The 22,743-nt window shown below is 28.6% G+C and overlaps 2 protein-coding genes across 6 annotated transcripts; one reads left to right on the plus strand and one right to left on the minus strand.

Annotated features, from left to right (window-relative positions):
- Positions 1-1,546: 1,546 nt before the first annotated feature.
- LOC119671762 (metaxin-2) lies at positions 1,547-3,551 on the plus strand. 3 transcript variants are annotated; one of them, XM_038082530.1, is made up of 3 exons: positions 1,547-1,629; positions 2,399-2,517; positions 2,587-3,551. In XM_038082530.1, the coding sequence occupies exons 2-3, from the start codon at positions 2,425-2,427 to the stop codon at positions 3,292-3,294; spliced, it is 801 nt and encodes a 266-aa protein (XP_037938458.1). In that variant the 5' UTR covers positions 1,547-1,629; positions 2,399-2,424; the 3' UTR covers positions 3,295-3,551. The 3 variants fall into 3 exon arrangements, with proteins under 3 accessions (XP_037938458.1, XP_037938459.1, XP_037938457.1); XM_038082531.1 differs by lacking the exon at positions 1,547-1,629 and adding an exon at positions 1,636-1,711; XM_038082529.1 differs by lacking the exon at positions 1,547-1,629 and having other exon boundaries at positions 1,821-2,517.
- A 7,875-nt stretch (positions 3,552-11,426) lies between these two features.
- Positions 11,427-20,408, minus strand: LOC119668082 (polycomb protein Su(z)12). Of its 3 annotated transcripts, none has more exons than XM_038077469.1 (7): positions 19,992-20,408; positions 19,893-19,939; positions 19,541-19,822; positions 17,229-17,403; positions 16,316-17,168; positions 15,429-16,258; positions 11,427-11,687 (listed from the first exon to the last, which is right to left on the minus strand). In XM_038077469.1, exons 1-7 carry the CDS (start codon positions 20,125-20,127, stop codon positions 11,545-11,547), a joined length of 2,466 nt encoding a protein of 821 aa, XP_037933397.1. In that variant the 5' UTR covers positions 20,128-20,408; the 3' UTR covers positions 11,427-11,544. The 3 variants fall into 3 exon arrangements, with proteins under 3 accessions (XP_037933397.1, XP_037933396.1, XP_037933395.1); XM_038077468.1 differs by having other exon boundaries at positions 11,427-11,690; XM_038077467.1 differs by lacking the exon at positions 11,427-11,687 and adding an exon at positions 15,190-15,349 and having other exon boundaries at positions 19,992-20,407.
- Between the last annotated feature and the right edge of the window lie 2,335 nt (positions 20,409-22,743).

Here is a 22,743-nt window from a genome sequence, read left to right on the forward strand (position 1 = left end):
ATACTAACCAAATTCCAGCACTTCCTCCGCAATTACTGTAGAAAATATTGCTATTCACATTTTTTTTTTCAAATATATTTGTTCTATCTATTGTTTTTCTTTCTATCTATTATTAATAATTACACACACATTATTTATAATATTTTTTAGATTTTTCGGATTTTCTATTTTAAAATATATATTTTACACAATACCGAAATTTTTCTTTGTTTTATTTGTAAACAAAAAAAAATTCTTTTATAACTTTTCTGACATATAAAAGTTCTAAAAGCTGTATAAATGAGCTCATTATTATGTGAACGCTTCCTCATTTATATAAATGAGCAGTGCCTAAGTGAGACAGTGTGAACATAGTACTACGACAGAAAATATGTAAAGCAGCAACAATATTTTTAAAATCTTCAAAGCTAGGTTTTATTCGCAAAAAATGTTTTCTTAAGTTTTAGTGCAGCCAAATTCATAAAAGAAAAATGCTTACCATTACTTTTCTAATATTGATTTTGTTCTCTTTTATTTGAATTAATTAATTTTTAGTGTTTACAGGTTTAATATTTCATATTGAACACATTACAACAAAAACACATGACAAAAAAGTATTTGACATATTTTAAGTGATGCTAACTTGTTCCTACCAGACCAATTTGTCGTATTTTTATAACTCTGAAAGAAAAAATTACAGCTAATGATACACAGCATCTCCCATTAAAGATATCAAACAAATAATTGTTCGGTTGTGACATATTCTTTCCATCCATTTGTGAAGCAAGCAATATTATTTTATATTTTTTTTAACGTCTTCATAAATATAAAAACATCTCAGAAACTCCAAAAAATGCATTATCTTTACTTTTAATACTATATATACACTCATAATTATTGAACTCCATAAGGACGTTTTTGTATAAATTTTATATGTAAATGCAACTACTACCTGTACCTTTGCCGAGTCAATTGCGATAGTATAAATGCAAGTTAATTGAAATAAAAAAACAAACACAAAACTTCAGTTTTGCAAACATATTTAAAACCATTCTTAAGACTAACTTAAAAATATTATTCCTGCAATGCCTTAAGTCTAAATGCGTAGCTTAAACATGAAATGCTAAATATCTCACTCAGCACATTTTGCACTTGGGGACCGAATTTGAAGCTTGCTGTCTTTTAGTGATAACGCTATAGTAGGCAGCTTATTAATTATATCATAACTATATAACTTAATATATAATAGGTTAAAATTATAATAGGTCTGTTCCACGAGCTACTCGTAGTAACTTTAAGTAACACTAAGTCTGCTACTCGTAGTAACTTTACGTAACACTTAGTCTGTTCCACGAGCTACCCGTACTAACTTTGAGTAATACTTAGGGTGTTCACGGGGCTTTGGTTATCGGGTTATGTGGTGATAAAATGAAAAATAACCCGTGTGCCGTGAATAGACTTTTACGTGGGTTATCTGGTTATTTTTACATAATCAGCTGTTCTTTGTTTTTGTCGTCAGAACAAAGAAATTTAAATTTCAAAATGTACACAAAATGCCAAAAAAGAGTATAAAAAATCAACTTATAGACGCAAAGTTTTGCGTATTCAGATTTCGTTAGACACTGAAAATGGGAAATAAATAAATCATATGTATAATTTTATTTTGCGTTGACCATTTTAACTTACTTTTGAAAATTTAAATGTTTGTGTACAAACAAAACCATCTGCAAATGTTAGTGATGTCAATTTTAAATTCACAGTTTGTGGTGCCATTCGGTGAAATTAATATTTTCTGTGATGCCATTTGTTTGAATTTTATATTATTTTTCAACACTGCAATTAATCACAAATCCACATAAATTTATATAGATAGGCAGGGGTCGCGATAAGCTGGTTATTTTTATTCAGTGTATTTTGTTGTTGCTCACATAAGTACATACGCACATAACCCGATAATCAGTGCCCCGTGAATACCCTAAATTTGTTTGTTCGTTGTATTGTTTTATTTCAAAACACCATCCTCTTAACAAACGACAAACATCGGGAAATAGTGCTGCTTAAACTCAATTATTTTGAATTTGTGCGTATACAACTAATTGCCAGACAATTAGTGAGTTACAGACACCACGGCGTTACAGTAAATTCAAATTTACTTTTATATTACAATATGTAATATAGTATACGTTATACCGAATGTCATATGTGGGAAAAGTTTACATCTTATGTATATTAACACAAATATTTTCTATAAAATGGGAATTTATTGCTTTTAAAAAATTATTTACTGTATTATTCAAATACGAGAATTTAAAGCAGGCAACACCACAAACAGCTGTTTTCTCAAAACAAATAAAAATATTTGATTACTTCATGTGTGAATTGAATTGAGTATAAGTTGTGTAAGCATTTTTCAAATCAGTTTTAGGAATTCAAACGAAATTAACCATGGCGCCAACGACATATTTAAATCAACTCAATACTGCAGAAAAGATGAGTGAGCCTTGGCCTAATAATGCTATATTATATCAACCGTATGAGGTAAAAAAGAAACGAATTTTTTCTTTATTTAAATGTACATTAATTCAATTTTTTTGTTTTTATATTAAGGCTGAACAGATCCTTCTTCATGAACACGCGAGCTGTTTAGCAGTAAAAGCATATTTAAAAATGTGCAACTTACCATTTGAGATTTGTTCGAGAGCTAATGCAGAATTTATGTCCCCGGGAGGGCGCATGACAAAGTTACCCGTGTTACGTGCGGGACAATTCATTTTGGCTGAATTTGAACCAATCGTTAATTTTGTGGAACATAAAAATGCTGGTGTCGGACAACGACTAAATGATGATGATAAGATTGATATGCGCACATATGTCTCATTAGCAGAAAATATATTTACAATGGCTGAGTTGTATATAAGTTTTGTTAACGACAAGGTCTATAATGAGGTGACGGCACCACGTAATGGCTGCGTTTATCCTTGGCCCCTGAGTGTAATACAAAACATCTCTAAGAGAAAACAGGCTTTACGTCTATTAAAAGTGTATCAATGGAGCGGTCTAACAATCGAAGAAGTCATTGATAAAGTAGAAAAATGCTGCGAAAATTTAACAATAAAACTGGAAGAGTTTGAAGGTGATTACTTTTATCCTGATGGACCATGTGATTTAGACGCTATAGTTTTTGGACATCTTTATACTATGCTAACAATACAATTACCTAATATGGCGTTGGCGCATACAGTTCAAAAATTCAAGAACTTAGTTAAATTTTGTCAGTTAATAGATTTAAAATATTTTCAAACAAAGTCAGCATAAATATTATTAAGTAAGAACCAATCATTTTAAAATCAAAACAAATAGTCAACATTTTGTGTATTAATGTATATATTTTAACATTCATGCATTTCTAAACACCAGACAAGATAATTCAATATTAAAATACTGTTTTTCTAATGTAATTTAATTCAATGTAAAAATTATTTCTATATTTTTGAATACTGTAATAATAGAGCGATAAATGATGCGAATATAATTCGTTATAAAATAAAATAAAAGTAATAGAAAAGCAATAGAAAAAATAAAATTTTAATTCACGATTTGCATAGAAACGGATTGATGTCCGTATTTGGGTTAAATTAACTTTGTTTTTTATTTATAAATTTATTTCATTACAAAGTAATTGTAAATAAAAACAACAAAACACTAAAAATAATTTGTTATAAAATAATATACATTTTCGATATATAAATTTTATATCACCTTTAGTAAAAATATGAATTGAATATAAATTACTTATTTTTAAAATAATACTTCCATTTTTATTGTTGTCAAAATGTTAAATGATATAAATATTTGATATATGACTCTTCACAGTCAACAAAACTTCGAGTTTTAAATAAATAATAATTCATTACATCTAATTAGTGTGTAATACCACGGTCTTAACAAAAGTAAATTCATTTCATTATGGAATAGAAGTAAAACATAGTTACTATAAGTTATGAAAAAAACCAGTCTATCCCTCAAATAGATAAGTCTGCTGCTGAATATGAGAATGTGTTTCAAACAACATACGTCAACAAACAACATGGAGTGTTAAACGACACTTGGTTATCGCTGGCGACGAGTGGCCACTCGTCGTAGACTCGACCGTTCGTGGAACGAAAGAATGACACCTAACGTGTGCCGCAAAAACTGTCGTAGCTCAATTAAGATCAAGATATAGCCGAGTGCTAAACAGTTACTTGTCACGCATAAGCACATCTATTCCCAATGTGTGCCCTAACTGCAGCTCTTCTCCCCATGATGCAACCCATCTGTTCTCCTGTCGTATTACACATACAAACCATCGTCCAATGGACCTTTGGCCAGATTTCTCCGGCTAGGTCCAGGTTAACGTTCAATTTTATCCCACCCACCCAATCCTCTCCATCATCTTCCCCCCTCCATAACTCCCAACCACTACCCACCTTACTATGTAATCGTCTTGTATATCATTTTATGTTATCTGCTTACAGGTCCCAGTGGGTTACAACAACAGAATGTGTTTCAATATCTGTTTCTTAAATGGGAAAGTATATTTTCAATTCAATTCAACATTTATTTACTTCTGCTTCTAAACTTATAGTTGTAACAGAAGGAGGTTTGATGCATACTTATAATTAGGTTTAAAAAGTAAGCAATATAAACAAAAAAATAAATAGTAGTAAAGCAAAATCTTGATCTGATTTTAAGACTATTTAATATATATGTGAATATTGCTTTAGATGATTGCGGATCAGTGCAGTTGAAAATTGGAGATTTATTGTCTCTGAAGATTGTAAGTAAGAAACTAAGATGGTGATCTCGTACTGAGGAGTAAATAGGGCACTGAAACATAAAGTCTGTGAATTTGCCCGTTAATACAAAAACGAGTGCAGTGAGTTGTTGACAACCGCAATTGGGCGATAACCTTTGCCATAAAAAATTGCTTACGATCAAAGAGGTAACAGGTAGGTTTGTCATCCAAGGCTCTTAATATATTGCAATTCATGGATTGTGAGTTGATGGATTTTAGAATGTCTTTGAATTTTAGATATCTATGATAGCGAAGGGCCGTAGTTCGGTTATCAATCCAAGTTGCTGCAGTCGGTGTTTCCTACAAGTTTGTCATATTTACAACTTTAAGAAACTTATTAAATTGTGTAACTCAATTAAATTCACTTGTAGAAGAATTATTTAGGTGTAGGTAAATGAGACGAAAGAGACATTGTTTGGGGTATCCTGATTGATGCATTTGAAGAATTCGTATAATGAAATCAATTGCGCGTTTGAAAAGTCTAAGTCTAAGTGCTTGGGGGAGTGCTAACAAACGTTTGTAGTACGTTGACTGAACGATTTCTAGTGAATCACAGTAACGTAGACTCCACACTTCTGATGCATATAAAAGTGTTACAGATACAGTGCACTCGAATAGTTTAGCCCGACCTTCGTAAGAATCTGATTTAAATTTACTTATAGTTTGTACTGCCATACCGAGCGCCATTTTTCTTTTTCTTATGGCAGTTTCTGCTGCACATTTGCCTAATGTGGAAAGTATATTTGATACTACCCAAGCTAGGTTGATGAATGTCTTAACCTGTATTTGAGCTTCCCAGTATCCAAATTTAAGAAAATAAAACCTGAATATGTTTAAAGCTATAAACCTGCGAACTACTGGAAACTATTACTTAAATATTTGCAAATATACCTTTATTAAAAGTAAAAATTAATTCAATAAATAATATATATGGTGTCAAGAATGTCAGGTCTTCCACAATTACTGAGGGCATTAAAACCTACGACAAAAAAAATTATATGAAAATTTCGTTAATTTTTCAAAAAATTCTTTAAGAAAGACGTATTAATAAAAAACAACAATATAAAAATAATACTTAGAATTAAGAATTTACATAAATTTTTATTAAGTAAAAGATAATAATAATAATAACTTTAGTAATTAAGTAATAATTAATAATAATTATATATATATAATTATAGAAATTATAGATTTAATCAATTAAATACACATCAAGTGCTTCCTAACAATTATGTCGAGCTTAATCTAAAGGGTTATAATTCTTAATATATTATCTCAAATATGATCTTATGTTTTCTTCGAGAGTGGGACGCTGGATTGTATAAATCATATTCGTTAAAAACGCTATTACTTTGTACTTCACCTCAACGCTATACTATACTTCAAGTATAGTCAATCTTGATATCAAGTTGCAGTGCTTATTGTGTATATATAATTTTTGTTGTTTTATTTATCAAAAAAAATGGGGGAATTGTTACAGTACGTTGTCTACGAAGTATACACGACACACAAGGGGCCCATTATTACCTAACGATACTTTGTCAAATGCCAGGTGTAGGACAAAAAATGCAATCAGTCTCATATTGAGAAAATATAGAGATTGATTTGGTTGGGTATTTCCAGAGCACTTAGTAGTGCGCCTCAAAGTCCTAAATATATTACTTTATCTTTAAGTGCAATTTACTTCACAGAAATTAAAATAAAGCAGTCGTACTGACTCTAACATCCGTACACCCCTATTCTGAAACACATGGGAATGGGAGTTTTTTCCCTTTTCCCAGTTTTGCTTTTCTCAATCATATGGGAATGGGAGTTTTGTTCTCTCTTCCCAAACCCCTTATTCTGAATCACATATTTATTTTTTTGATTTGAAAGACTGCGAAGTGGATCACTGCTTAGTGTAATTTTGTTTTCAATGTTTTAGACTAGTGCTGTTCACATTATTCGAAGTTTTTAAAAAACCGAAGTTCTTCGATTATTCGAATATTCGCATTTCAACGAAGTTTTCGAAGTTGGAAAAAACTTCGAAGTTTTTGTAAATTTTTGTTCTCGAAGTCTTCGAAGTTTAAATGCAGTGAAAAACTTCGAAGACTTCGTAAGCAAAAGGTGAAGTATATTCAAAGTATAGAAAACTTTTGGTAAAATTTGCTCTTTTTTAAACTGCTTTTATTCGCAGCAACACAATTAAGAAAATTTTATTAGGTGAACTATTTGGCAACTTATTTGCATTAAATTGTTTACATACTCTAATTCAGTTGTTCACATTGAACTAAAAATTGAATGACATATCAAAAGAAATGAGTGCTTTACATAGGTTAAAACACCTTACCATTGCTCGCTAATGGATGTTATATTTTACCCGATCACAGAGTACTAGTTCATGTGAATTAATCAATTGGTTCTTTTGTTGAAGTTTTAAAAAATAATTAATAAATTTTTTTTTATTTATATATAATTTTAATTAATATAATTTTAACATAAAATATTAAGTAATATTATTTTTATATTATTAGATTCTGCCAACGATTTCTACCAACGACTGTTTTTCCCAACGACTCACTTAAAAGATATTTTTTCTAATGAATAAAGTCCTTATTGAAATGTTAAGGATTGGATTAGCCAATCGAATTATACCTTCTTAAATTCATGAGAAGTTTCTAGAAACTTTCTTGTCTCCATCCTATAGGATTCTATAGCTTCTATTTTCTAAAGCGCCACGTAAACTTCTTTAGCTTCAAAATACTTGATCGATGAGATGTCCAAATACTATTGAATATTAATCGCGGACCAGATGACGAGATTAATGTGCAATAGTATCAAGTATTTTGAATGATACTTGATATGCTTTCTACAAGATACTTGCAGTTTCAAAAGAAAACATTTTGCAACAATGTTGCCATAAGAAAAATAGGCATTAAACCTGGATACAACACTTGAATGCGCATACTTAAGATACAATAATTGTGTATAAAGGCAAAGTACCGTTATACTAATACAGGGTGTTAATTTGTATATAACTATACTTTACAAGTTAATGAACTGAGCAATAAAACTCTGAAAAATTCTTTAAGTTTTCATTGGCGTAATAGTATTAGATATTCGTCAATGAAACTCCGACAAGTACTTAAGTTGTTTTACGACTTATAATTAATATTAGAAACTTATATGTAAAAAGCTCTCACAAATAAAGATAAGAACGTTATGATGATAAAATTAATTAAAAGAAGTATGTAAAATATACTTATTATTACTTTAAAAATATTTATTTAGAAACCATAAGTAAATTATGATTAAATATATTACATTTTATTTATATAAATTTTGAAGTTTACTGTTAAAATATAAGTTCATGTCTATTATATTTATTATTTTAAATATTTTTCTATTAAAAATATATTTAAGTTATTTTTCATCTTATTTTTCTCAATATAGAAAATTATTTAAGAATACTTTTTTATCATAAAAATATTCTACTCATAGTTTGCTTTACAAATTTAATATGTTTAATTTTTTTCAATGATTTTTTGTTTATAGGATATATATATATCCCTTTTTTCAATTGCATAATTTTGGCAGTAAAACGCAATATTAAGAAGGATTTTTAAAAAACTTATAACATTAAAACATTTACATTTTTCGTTTAATATTATTATTTAGAATATTTATTTTTCTTTAAAAAAATAGTATATGTGTTGATAAGCTTAGAATTTTATACTTTATGAATCAGTTTCAACTAATAATATAATTTTTGTTTTAATTTAAAATAAAAATAATATTCTTTATTAAACTCCAATGAAATAACTGTACACTATATGACAGAAAAAGAATTATATTAAATTCATAAGAAAGAACTTTTATTCTTATTAGCTTTATCACAACGGGTCATTATTGGTCAAGTGCAACGACGTTAAAAAGTAATATTATTAAGAATTAGGATATTAGGAATTCTCCTGATGTAGGCAAAAGCGAATTTGCCGAAATACGTACAAAGAAAAAGATCTAAATAAAAGTTAAAATTCTAAAAAAACAAAACCGAAGTTAAAAAGTCATTTTTTAAAAAACGAGTTCAAAGATAAACGAGGTTTGAGCTTCAAGTGTAGCAGAGCACTGCAAGATCTAGAATGTCCCCCGTTCACGAGTTGCTGATGGGGATAAGAACTTCCGTCCAAGAGTAAAATCAAGAAGTCACAGAGAATGAAACTAGACTCGACGAAATTCAATTTAACATTTTATACAAACGTTGTTTTGAAAAAAAAAAAATGTGAATGAAATTCACGATCTACGTCGGTTGATTTGTAAGACTAATTAAATATCTCCAGTAGTATCATACTTAAAATAGTCGATAATTGAAAAGTGTTTTCAGCTCCAGTAGCCAAAGTTGTCAATGTTATAAACTTTTCTATTGTGAATATTACGTTTCCGTTTTAGTGATAAAATTGCATACTTACTTAAGCAACTTTGTGGAAGAAGGTCAAAAATATATCATTATTTATATAAGTAGAAATTTTGTTATTAAATAAATGCATTAACTATGCTTTCTAAAAGAATGAATAAGTATTTTAATTATGGGGAAAAAACCTGTATACAAATAACATACATGAAAAATATTGACACGAAACCGAACCGAAAACCGAAGAAAAACGATATTTTTATCTAAACGAAAACCGGAACCGAACCGAAATTTTTTTTATCTTGAACCGGAACGGAAAAAATTCCGGTGCGATGCCCTGATCATAGTAAGCACATATTCGAGGATATTAAAGTCAGAAGATTTAACTACTGTGTCCTTGATATATTTTTTCACTGAGTCGATCCATAGATCTCTATGCATATCTGTTGTTCTAATATACCAAAGAATCTTAATTAGTCTTCTTAAAGCCAGATTTTGAGCTATCTGTAATTGCTTTATGGCAGTATTTGAGGCTTTGCTGTATGTTACACATCCGTACAGTAATGCTGGCCTAACTGTTTGAGTATATAATAACTTTCTACTTTTGAGGTTGAATCGATTATTATTAAACAGCGGCTTTAGGAGATGTACTATTATAATTTAAGCTTTATGTCATAATTTTGTAAAAAATAAAAGTGTTTCGTAAAATACAATTTACAATTTATGAGAAATGATAATTTTGCAACAGATTTGTCGAGTTAATTGCGAAAGCGTAATTGTATTGTAAAAATGTTCTTTCTTGTATTATTATTTTTTTTTAATATTGGAAATAAATTATTAATTATTATAAGCATTAACTATAATGAACTAAATTTTTGAAGTTTTTTTATTTTTATAAATAACAAGAAAAATATTATTTATATAGCAGATGAAATTAGTTACATAAAAGAAACTTTAATTTTTATTTCAATCTTAAATTAGAATAGCCAAATCATTTCACATAATAAATAATTTTATGTTTAAAAAACTATTTTTTAATAGAAACAATTAAATGCAATGATTATTTTATGAATAAATATAAATAAAAAACAATTTAATAAAATTCAAATTGAGCTTAAAATCAGTAATATAAACTTTTATGCTTCCTTATAGTTTAAATGCATTCTTTATCTTATAAAATGTTTGCCAGTTCTTTAATAGATTAATTTTGTTATTTCAGTTTACTTCATATAGACAAATTATGTGTCACATCGTATCAAAATTAATTTATTAACATTTAAAAAAAATTATTATAACGAATGGTATATTTTAGTTCTTATAGTAACCACATGTAAATTACTTCATGTCTGACTATAAAACAAATTAAAATTTAAGGAAATTTAATAATTAATTTTAAATACTGTTCTACAGCAAATTTTCTAATAAGTGAAAGGGCAAATGAAGCAAATATTGCGAAAATAACATGAAATAAAAAAGTTGACAACATTTCTTAATAATATTTCATACTATAACATAATCATTTAACATAGTATTCAAACAGAACTCTCAATTAAATCGATTATATAACGAATAAAATTAATTACGAATTTTTAAAAATATTAATTATATATGACATTTATATGTATTATATATATATATATAATATATATAATAATATAATAAATATATAATATATATATATAATATATAAATATATATAATGTATATATATTATATCTATATATTATATATATATAAATTCAAATTTCTTATTTACTTATTATTTACGTATATATTTTAAATTTTATATTTCTTATTTACTTATTATTTACTTAGTTATATCAACTAAACTTTTTACTAAATAATTTTTACTCATTTTTTATTTTTTGGATGTGAATGACGAGTACGCATAGATTTTATATTACTATCTTTATTTGTATTATTATCGGATTTTGTATTATCAGATTTTGTATTATCCGATTTTGTGTTTTCAGAAGATTTCGAAGCAGCAGAACTGCTTGTATTCAGGGCACATATTGTTTGACGCCTTTTCTTCACGGCGTCTGGCAGTGGTTTTTTTGATGGTGAAGAAATTGTAATAGGCACTAAACGCTTAGAGTCGTGTTTAGTTGGTGTGCGGAGATTATTAATTTTAGTATTTAAATTTGTTCTGTTTATGCTTCCACTACGTCTTCTCTTAATGGCAGGCACATTTGTATCTACATAAATGTTTGTAAAATATTTCATAATTATTAAGGTTATTCAATTATTAACTACAGCAGTTCAACTACATCATATTTACTACATTTTATGCCGAAAATTACAACAAAAATTTGGAAAAAACATACAAATAAATTTTTTAATCATTTAAAGCTGCTTCTTGTAACGAATTAATAAGTTCAAATTTTTCCTGAATGACGCTTTCCATAGCGTTTGTCGGTAAACTTATTTTTATATCATCGCATTCTTTTTGGCGCTTCTCATCATTAAAATCATCATCCGCTGCTAGAATTAAGAGAACAAAAAGAACGCTCCCAAATTTAAATTTAGAGTTCTTTAAGTGAGACTTTACATTTTGTGGATGAGACGAAATGGGATGTGATGAATAATAATGATGATAAGCAAAAAGCGTCTTATTATTGACTTAATTAAACTAAAATTAAATTTTATGTATTTTTAAAATAAATTATCATGAAAACCAACTATAGACAGTAACGACCTAATGTAATTACAAGCTAAGAGACTATAAAGATTCGTATCTGCGTTGTATCAAGATCTACTTATGGCATGGATTTGCACTCGCTCATTTTAATTTAACACTGAACTGTAATATCTAAGCACCTTTTATATTACAGTTAGACTGCAATTAAAAATTTTTTAAGGCTGTGCGCGCCTTCGAGTAAATTGAGGTAAAGTAAATTGAAATTTCCTGGGGATTTTTTGCACTGCACTTATTTACACTTATTTATTATTTTTCTGTTAAGTTTTTAAATTTATTTATTTATTAAACATCTTATAAAATTTTCACAATGGTAATACCTAATTTACCTAATTTTTATATTATTTACCCTACTCGAAATTTTGGTAAATACCAATATTCGCTGCCATACCGACATAATTTACTATTTCCCTCAATTTACCATAAATTTACTCGAACTCGCTATTCATTAAATTCATTATTAAATGAACTAAACCGTAAAATTCGTTAAATTGTAAAATTCATTAAATCGTAAAAATCGTTAAATTGTAAAATTCGTTAACTTGTAAAAATCGTTAAATCGTAAAAATCGTTAAATCGAATGAACTAATAACAAAAAGAAATATAAGTTACAGTAGTTGAGCGGTTATTTTTTGAAAATTATTTTTTTAACAACTTAAATTGATGAATTAATATTTATGTGCTTATTTTTGCTAGGCTAATAAAATCATAATATTAGTTTAATGTGTCCTATGGGGTATTTATGGGGTATTAAAGGTATTATTTCAGTGAAATATTCTCTTAAATATCCGCAATTTTTTTCTGCAGTATTCCTTAAATCTTAAACTTACTCTACATAACATATGAGCAGTTAAATTCAACCAATTGGACATACTGTATTATTATAATATATATATTATTATAATATATTATATTATAATATATATTATAATATAATATATTATAATATAATATACTATAATATAGCTAATAGCTGTATTTCATCTTTTAATGTGATATTTATTAATGAATAAATATTTTTGTGCTCTTGATGTAATTTTTATGTTTTATGTACAAATGATATCGAAATGATATTAGTTTTCAAATTCCAATTATACAATATACTTATACATATAATTTTATAATTAAAAAACAAAAATGTTTGTAGAAAAAGTAGAAAAATAGTGCTTAAATAATTAAATATAGGCGTACATATAATATTAAAATGGTTTATAGCGCAGTTACACAGCACAAATAGTTATAATTTTGATTGTAATTTACTAATTGGGCTCGCATCGCTGAAAACGTGTCTTCATGGCAAACCTTAGATTTATATTTATATTATTTTAAATATTTGTTTAAAATATGTTTATTTAAAATATCACTACACAATTATGAGTTACTAATTCAATTTTAACTTGATTTTGTAGAAATTACAACTTTAATTGCAATTTTGGTTGTTTGGATTTGGATTTCAAATTTATTACGAAGCGAATCTAAGAGCTGAATAATAAAAATTACAATTACTTGTGTTATGTGAATAGGAAAATTTCTTTAAATATTAGCGATACTGCATAAACAAATAAGGTATTTAATATAAAACTATGTACATAATTATCAAGACAATATCTGTATATAATAGAGCTTTTGTGAAGAATAAGATGCTCCAGTAGTTCGAGTATACCCAAAATCAAACATTTTAATTGAACCCGTTAAATGTTTAATCTGCTCGAAAAGCTGATCTTTCTTTTCATTATATTCCCGTATTGTGTTCAAACAAAATATAAAGTATTTAATATAAAATTCTGTATTAAATTGGCAGATAATATCTGCCTATATTAATGTTTAGCAGTGTTCGGACATTTACTTATTAAAATGTATAATATGTTCGAAGATCTTGTCTAGCAACAGATCTCTTGTTTTACTTTATTTTCGTTTTGTATAAAACAATACAATATATGAAATATAAAACAATATAATACAAATACAATATTTTCGAAGATACCGTCATATATTAATAGTATTCGAAACTTCGAAAAGTGTAAATAATATTTAGAACTGTATTTAAAAATAAAAAAATTCTTTTATAACATGTAATAAAATCACAGATAAAATATAATATAGATATTGAAAAGAAAAGTAAAATTTTATAAATAGCACAACACCACCGAAATAATTAAATGAATATATATAATATAAATAAGTTGAAAGACTATAATTATTTAAGATTGTAAATTAATAGCCCTTGGTACGTCCAATACACATTATTTTTTAAATTTGTATAGCTGATTTAATTTGTCTTCATTTTTCCACCTATCTATATGCTGAATGATTACAACAATGAATTACAACATAATTGTATTGCTGAATTATATACATATTAAGCATTAATAAATTAGCTATCAACAGTGGTCTTTAAAAATATTTTTTGGATTCAAGAATGATTTGGATTCAAGATTCCGCCTTCCGAATGAAAGCCAGAATGTCAGCCGTTGAGACTCTTTTGATGTCAAAAAGTGAAAGTAGTTCTTGACGCAGTGACCTCCTCCTGACCCAGATCAAGGCTGGGCAGTCACAGAGAATGTGAATGATTTTGTTAACTTATTTGTTTTTTTGCAACTGACATTTTATTTGACTTTTTAAAAATTTAAATAAAAATTCTGTTTAAAATTTTGTTAAGTTACTACTTTGCTTTTTTGTAACTAAGCAAACACCTACTACAAAACCTGACCACAACATCGCCATGAAATCTTTCAGCTATGATGTTCCAATGGAAATATAAGATATTGAAATCTTTTTTTCTTAATTTTAAAATACTTTTAATCATAATTTTTGGATAACTTGACGAATTCGTCAACTGCGCTGAGGAAACTCAAATTAGCCATATAATAATAATAATAATAATAATAAGGCAATCTAAAGATGTAATCAGTTATTAAAACTGAACATATATCTTAAAATATTATGAACGTCTGTTCATGTCTGTTTAGATCAGCGCTTATTATTAAAAGAATGTGATAAAGCAATAAAACATTGTACCTATTTATTCTCTGTGAAAAGAACGGCATTAATTGAAATTGATTTTAAATAATTTCTCTATTTATAGCACATTAAAAAACATCTTAAATTTGCATATCTTTTTCTAGTCCGAATAATTCTTTTTATTTTACAGTTCAAAACATGTTAAAATATTTACCATATAGTACTAACAATTATAAAGTACATATAGTAAAAATTATGCTTTCCATAAATTTTAAAGAGAAACCATGTTACCATGTTTTTAATAAATATTTGAGTGCAATATGATATATGTATTATGATTCAAGAACCAAATTTATTTTATATGCAAATATATAAAACACAATGAATACCAAAACTCGTACTCCTGTAAAAATGGAAATGTACTCCAGCGAAATATTATATAAATGAACTAAAGTTAAGCAACAAAATTCTTTTAAAATTGACACTGCAATATGGTGATTCAAAAAAAAGAAAAAAAATAAAGAGATGTTTAAGATATGAAATTAAAAATATTTTCAACTAACCTTTGTTTGATAACCTACGTTTGACACCTTGTGTAGGTGCTCCATTTTCAGTTTTGATTTTGTTTATTTTTTGTGTATCGCCAGCTGTATTTCGTAAAAGATCCGTTTTGCGTTTTTCTCTGCTGGTTGATGGGAAAACATCATCATCTTGCAACACGGATTTTTTAGCAACACTTTTCGAATTGCTACTGCTATATACGTCAGGTGGATTTATAGGATTATTAGTAAGTACATTACTGCGACGAGCATTAGTAGGAGTTCGTTTGACAGGCGGTTGCATCACCTTGCTATCTAAATTATTTCCAGATATTTCTTTCTTAGTTGCAGGAGGATTTGCAAGATTTTGCTTCTGAATAGTTTTAAGATTTTGTTCATCCTGCTTAGACTTGCCAACTTCTTGCCAATATTTTAATTGTGTCTTACGCTGATTAGACATCATAGATCGTCCAGGCTCATATTTACTAACCATACTCTGCAATTTTTGCATTGTTTTGTATAATGTTTCAGGAGATATAAGGCCATAATCAAATAAAGTGCATAAATGAAGTGTAAAGTTGCGATACAAATTTTTTTTTATTATCTCTTGGCAGTAGTCATTCAAGAACATTTCACACGCTATTGGTAATTGACAATCACCCACATATCCGTGTTTCATTACATGCAGATTCCATAACTTCATTAATTCCTTCTCACCCTCATTGACATCAGAAAACTCATCAATCATTTGTATAGTCTTCTGTTGTAACCATAATGGATCATTTTCCTGTTCTGAATCTTCATCTAATTCTTTGCGATGCACAGGTAAACATGTTTCTGTATGGTGATATAACCTAAATAAAAAAAAATTATATTAATTTAATAAAACACATAAAACACAATGTCATTACCTGTTATGGCCACTTATATAAGCTCTTGGGTTAGTGACATCATCTTCATCTATATATAAGATATCATTCATTAAAGTCTTTTGTCTTCGTGGACGATATACTAAAAGCTGTGTAACTGACGATCGACGCACTGGTCCGCAAGTTCGAGCAAATGAACAGCCTGATGGACCAGCTAGGTCATGTGGTGAACCAGCATATGACCCATCGTACGAATCATTAATAGTTACATCAATTCGTGCCCCATTTCCAACTCCTTGGCATGCAAAGTTAAAGCGGGCATGACTATATTTTAAATGATTTACAAGTGATGAAAGGCGTAAACAATTAATGTCACACCATGGGCAGTTTACGGCTTCAGTATATTCTGTCTGCTGTCTTGTGTTATTACTATACAGAAAATTGTATACAATTTGTATTTTTTCTGTGGCATTAGTATTACCGTTTTTGATACAATTGTTGTTATGATTTATTTCCGAGTCCTTTAATACTCCATTTTTATGTTCGTTACCCAATTCGAAGTTTCCACCATTTTCTATAACCTGAGTAAATCTAGCAATGCTATTAAACTCCTCTTGGTCTATTATAGCAGGTAATTTCATACTAGCCCAAAGGAGACGAAATTTGATACACGGTATGTTTTTAAACACTGTTATTTCACTTTGTACAGTTTTGAAATTCTCTGGTAAAGTTTCCCAAACCCGCTTTTTTGGTGAAAACAACTTATGATTGTCATACTTAATATCTTGTAGAATACATTCGTAATCAGCTTCCGGTATACGTACCGTATTCTTTTCAATAATAATTATTTCAGCTCCTAAGGTTTTTAACACTTTGCGACGTTTACTTGAGATTTCTAAAATAAATATATAAAAGAGATATAAATATAAAAAAATATTTAATATTTTCACGCTACCTTCTTGTTCACTATTTTTATTTTCAATATCGACACTCGATAACCCATTTATTCGAAAACTTAGCTTATAAAGTGCATGATCGCTGAGTGGCTGCATTAAATTTCCTGGAATGCAAATGGTTGAATATTTACCAATATTATTGTGTGGATTACAGACAACCATTGTTGCTTGGCTCTGAAATTATTATTTGAAATTGTATTATAAATTTTTGTATAAAGCATTTTACTACTATTATAAATATGATATATAAACCAATTTTTAAAAAACTATACCACAAAGTCATGCTTATCTGATGTTATATAGATGTCCTCTCTCCCACCCATCATATCTGATCGCCCTACTAACAAATTCTTAGTTAAGAATACAATTTTAAGTTTCAAAAAGTATATTTTCAAGCATATTGTTTCGGCTACTTTATAACCGAAACAAATAAAATTCAACGTTAAAAAACAAGATAGTTGTGCTGGAGTGAGGAACAAATCTCCTTAACTAGCTAAGACAGCCGAATCCACAATAATCTCGTAATAGTGGGTAGTAGAGAGGTCAAGCTAGAACCAGGCAGAGGCATTTATAAAGGCAAGAATCTGGCCAATGTTTATGCTAGATATATCGCCGAGTGTGTTGAAGAAGGGTACCCCAGAAACTTAAGTCTATTTTTTTAATTGTTTAGAATATTAAATTTTGAAATTGATGAATCGATAGATGATGTGATATTTGCATACAATCTCCAGTTTTATCTTCTTTTTTTAAACGAAGTTAGCATAAAGTAGCAAACTGATATTATAATTGTCACTGAAAACAAATATTTCAAATAAATGGATAGAAATAGGTACATGAAATAAATTTTCTAATTGAAGTAACGCCTAAAATGCACTCATAAGAATTTACAATTTAAAGTTCCATACAATAAGTAATAGAAAATAATTTATATATATTCATACAATCGCAATCACTATATAAAACTTACAAAAGACATTATATAAAAAATGATAGATCATATTTTATCAATTTTATTAGAAAAACTAATATAATAATATGAAATAAAAAAACACACCCTATAAAATTCTTACTATTCAGACGAAATTTTGTCTTTATACTTACATGGTAACGACATGTTACATGGTAACATTACAGCACAACTCTTTTAACCTACCAAAAAAGGGTGTCTATTAAATGACTATTTGACTATTGGTCTTTAGAAAAAAAAACTAATGCACAGTAAAGGACACTTACTATATCTGTGTTAGCGAAGTTAAAAAGCTTCTGGACAATACAAGTATAAAATAACAAGCAAGAACGTGGCGGGCAAGACAAAAGGAGGTGGGAAATTAATAGAATCAGTACCACTCTCAATCATATTGTCTGGTACACAGATAGCTTTAAAACTGAACAGATAACACGCTAAGGAATAGGCTTGCTATCGACAAACAAAACCTAGCAAAAAAAAATTAAGTGAGCTTACACTGGATACCCGCACACATTGGGTTTGATTGCAATAAAGAGGTCGACGAGTTGACGAAGGAACTACTTTAAGGCAACCATAGGGTCCGACACTAATTCTCGATTCGGCAAAAATTAAATTAAAAGTCAAGTCAAATCGAAATTTTGTAGCGAATTTCTCGAATATTGATAACCCGTTTATAGCGACGACTCTGGCAAAACAAGCATATTTGAGTTTAGCTAATAGCAAACTGAAAATTTCTGACATATCTTAAGATCGACCTCTCGAAACTTGAAACATGGCAATCAGATACTGTAATAAAGCGGTATTTAATCAACACTAAAGTAAAGGTACTAACAGTCATTAACGATTGGGTCTACATCCCAGAGTTACTTGTCGCCAGCGAAGACCAAGTGCAGTTCGAGACCTTCCAAAAGGACTTCAAAGGCAGGTCTCAACGTGTTACAGCAACGGTATTAACAGACATACTATGAGCTGGATCTAGCTTGTTATGAGATTTGTCGATTTGTGCCCCAGCAATAAAAAGGAAACCTCACTTAATCCTATGTGACAGTGTACATCATTAGCTAGGAGAAGATTCACGACCTTTGAGCCACTTTTTTTACTGACATGATAAAACTGTCATTCTGGAAAGTTAGGCGTTTAACCCAAACTTATAAACTTGATAGGTTTATTGACTTTTCTTGAATAGAAGAATCGTGTCCTTCAGCGTTGTCTGTACACTGACCACTACAGTCAAGTGTTCAAGAGGACTGTACTTGTTCGCATTTAGCTTCTTCAAGCGACGTTAGTATTGTAATAAACTTGGTTTAATACTAGTATTAAGAGTAAAATTTTAATTAAACTTACCAAAATTTCTTGAAAATCTGATGTGCTATCCTTGCGTTTACTTCTTGTTATTTTACATAGATTACATTCAACGCATATTTCCTCCCCATCATCAAATAACTGCTCAATCCCACTTCGCTCATCAAAAATTCCCTTCATTACTATGTTAAGGAAGTTATTTGACGGTTCTGTTTTTCTTGCTTTTGTTTCTAAAATTGAATTAACCTTAAATGTTTGGCGGTTTTTATGGTTACGCGACATGCGATCCTTCATGTAAATTAATGTGCGGTTAAGAAAAATGGGCTAAATTTTTCAAAAATTTGAGATTTTTTTTATAAATTATATTTTAAAAACAAATATTTCAAAAGCTTACGCTTGTTGCATGTCGACTTCGAAGAAAACGATATATTTGTGTAGGTTCTGCAAAAAAATACATCATAGAAAATAACAAGCACATCTAGGTTTTACTTACTCTCGAACGCTTGTATAAATAACTCCTGTTCTTGTTGCCTGGAATTAAGTTTTGTCTCCTCGGAAGTATTACTAACCGTAAGTCCTCCACCTGCATTACAGTTAGAATCCCTTTCTCTGCGCTTTGAAGGAGGCATCTTTTTCCGATCTAACACAACACAATGGTAAGGGTACGCTACCTTTTTCTCCCTGATATTTCAGACTATTACTCATTCAAATTGGCTAAATATATATGAAACAATTGATTCTAATTCGAAATATATTTTATTTATAACCATTTATCAAATTTCCATTTATCAAAGTTATTAATTTAGATTACTTCTTATTATAACTTACGGCGCGCAAAATTCACACAATGCATTGTGTTTGTCACTTCACTTGCTTTGTTTAGTTTGACATTTGCCACATAGAATAAAATGAGACGCGAAAGTAAATTCTTCGCTATAATGCATTTGGAAATATTGAACATAGCTCGTGAAATTACTCAAAACAAATTATTACATATTCGTTAATACGATATATAATATCAGTTTTTCAATATTTCATTTGTTTTCTACTAATTACATTATTATGAATTATCGGTTTTGGTCGGGCGTTTAAATATATCAAAAAAATTTGGTTGTGCCTTGCTCATACACCAGAAGCTGCGCAGAGCGGCGTCGTCGTAAGCTACTATGGAATCTATTTAAATGACAAAAAGTACAGTCATAAGTTTTAATCTTTATTATGAGAAATCGTGATATATTACACTAAGTAAAACAAAAAATGTCAAAATACATAATATTTGTTATGTATTTTGTCTTTATACATTCAAGCTGTTTGCATAAATAAATAATAATTAAAATCTTACCGACATTTATTTAGCATACTAAAGTCGTACTAAATAGCTAAAATGTTTAAACCGTGTTTTTTTACGTATATCTACATGCATCTATGCTAATAATATGTGTATTCTTTGACCAAAGTGTTTAGTCAGTAAACAACGACTGGCGTAGATAGAGAAAATAGTGTTGTAGTTTTGGGCACATTTCAGCCAATATAGGCCATCGAAAACGCCTATTGTATGTTTTTGAATTTATATAAAAGTATACTTTTTTAGAAGAACTGCTTAAAAAAAACTAGAAAAAGGCGGTTAAAACTGGTAAAACAAGAAGGAAGCAAAGACAGCGACGAATTGACCAAATATATGAAATATTTGATAGCTCCAGCTCTTCAGAGGAATCTAGTCCGGAAACCAATGGAAAATATGTTGATTTCGAGTTAACAATTCAAAACAAGAACGAGTTGGACTTCTACTGCAATTTTAGTTTATTGCGTGAAAGGATGAATTATATATTTGGGCATACGAAGAACTAAAATGAATTAAATAATCATTTATTACTACTTTCATCAAGGATTTCTCAGTCTGCTTATTTTCCGAATCAAGTGCATGGTGGAAAATTTCGTATAAGCTGCACGTTTTACGTTTTTAAAATATTTAAATTTACTCATAAACACTCGCAACAGTTGTAAATATTAAACAACTGAGTGCAGTTTTTTTTCTTCCAAAAATCATTCACAATAGATTAGTTTTAAAATTTGGCATCATTGTAGTGCGAGGGGCTTATTCGTTAAGCACTTTCAGAAGTATAAGCTTATTTTAGCGCATTTTATTTTTATTTTGCCTGCTAATTTTTATGCACCACGTTATTAAACCGATCATGTTTCATAATAAAGCATTTAATTACAACTTTGTACAAAAAATTGTAATATAAATTTAATAAATAGTTTAATAACAATAATTTAACAAATTTTAGTTTTAATTATGAAAAAAACTATTACTAAATAAATTTATTAGAAATTTACTCACTTCGGTGTTTTCAAATTTTCAATGTTTATTTTTAATAGATTTTGACATTTTTTTTACAATTCTCTTAAGATCGTAAAAAAAAATTACGATATTAACACATTTGCAGACTTGCACAGAAAAATAATTACCAATTTTAAGGAGATTTAAGGTTAATCGAGATAAACTTTTATGTGGGAAATCTGTGATTAAATAACTAGATTAATACTTTAATCTCGATAATTTATTTAATCTGCTTTTAATCTCACAATGTAAACGCCGTATAAGTTGGTCTAAACGATGAAGCAAATCTGAACGAGTGTTGTCTTTTATAATAACAATATATAATGACTATGGTTTTCCCCCATCATAGCATGGATTTTTTTCACAATTTAGTTTAAAATATTTAAAATAATAGAATAATAAAATCAACCCAATTTGCACAATAAAAGGGGTTATGGTTAACTCATAATGGAATGGAAAGATGATTGTGTTTTAAAATTAATGAATCATACAGGCATAAAGAATAGGAATAAGTACAATAATTATATTATTTTTATATATTATATTATATTATATAATGTAATTACAATCAGCGCGCGCTTATGGCCTTTAAATTTAATCGCGATTACTGCACAAGAGAACAAATCAAATGAATGTTCATTCGTTTGCATGTCATTGAAGCACAAAATTGTGCGAACATTCTATTGCATTTATCAGTTGTCCAGATCACCTAGCAAATATAAGCGAAGGAAAGATCAAACTCTACACGAATTTCTTGCCAAACGCACACTCTGCCAAACATTGCCTGCGAATGTTCGTTCGTTCGCTTTGGTGTGGATACACCTTAAGAGAGATTTATAGATAATAACTTTCAAAATAATTGTACTGTTTTGATATCTTAGATACAATATTATATTGCTTCTTT

This window comes from Teleopsis dalmanni, chromosome 1 (assembly GCF_002237135.1).
Source record: "Teleopsis dalmanni isolate 2A chromosome 1, ASM223713v2, whole genome shotgun sequence".
Taxonomy (NCBI): Eukaryota; Metazoa; Arthropoda; class Insecta; order Diptera; family Diopsidae; genus Teleopsis; species Teleopsis dalmanni.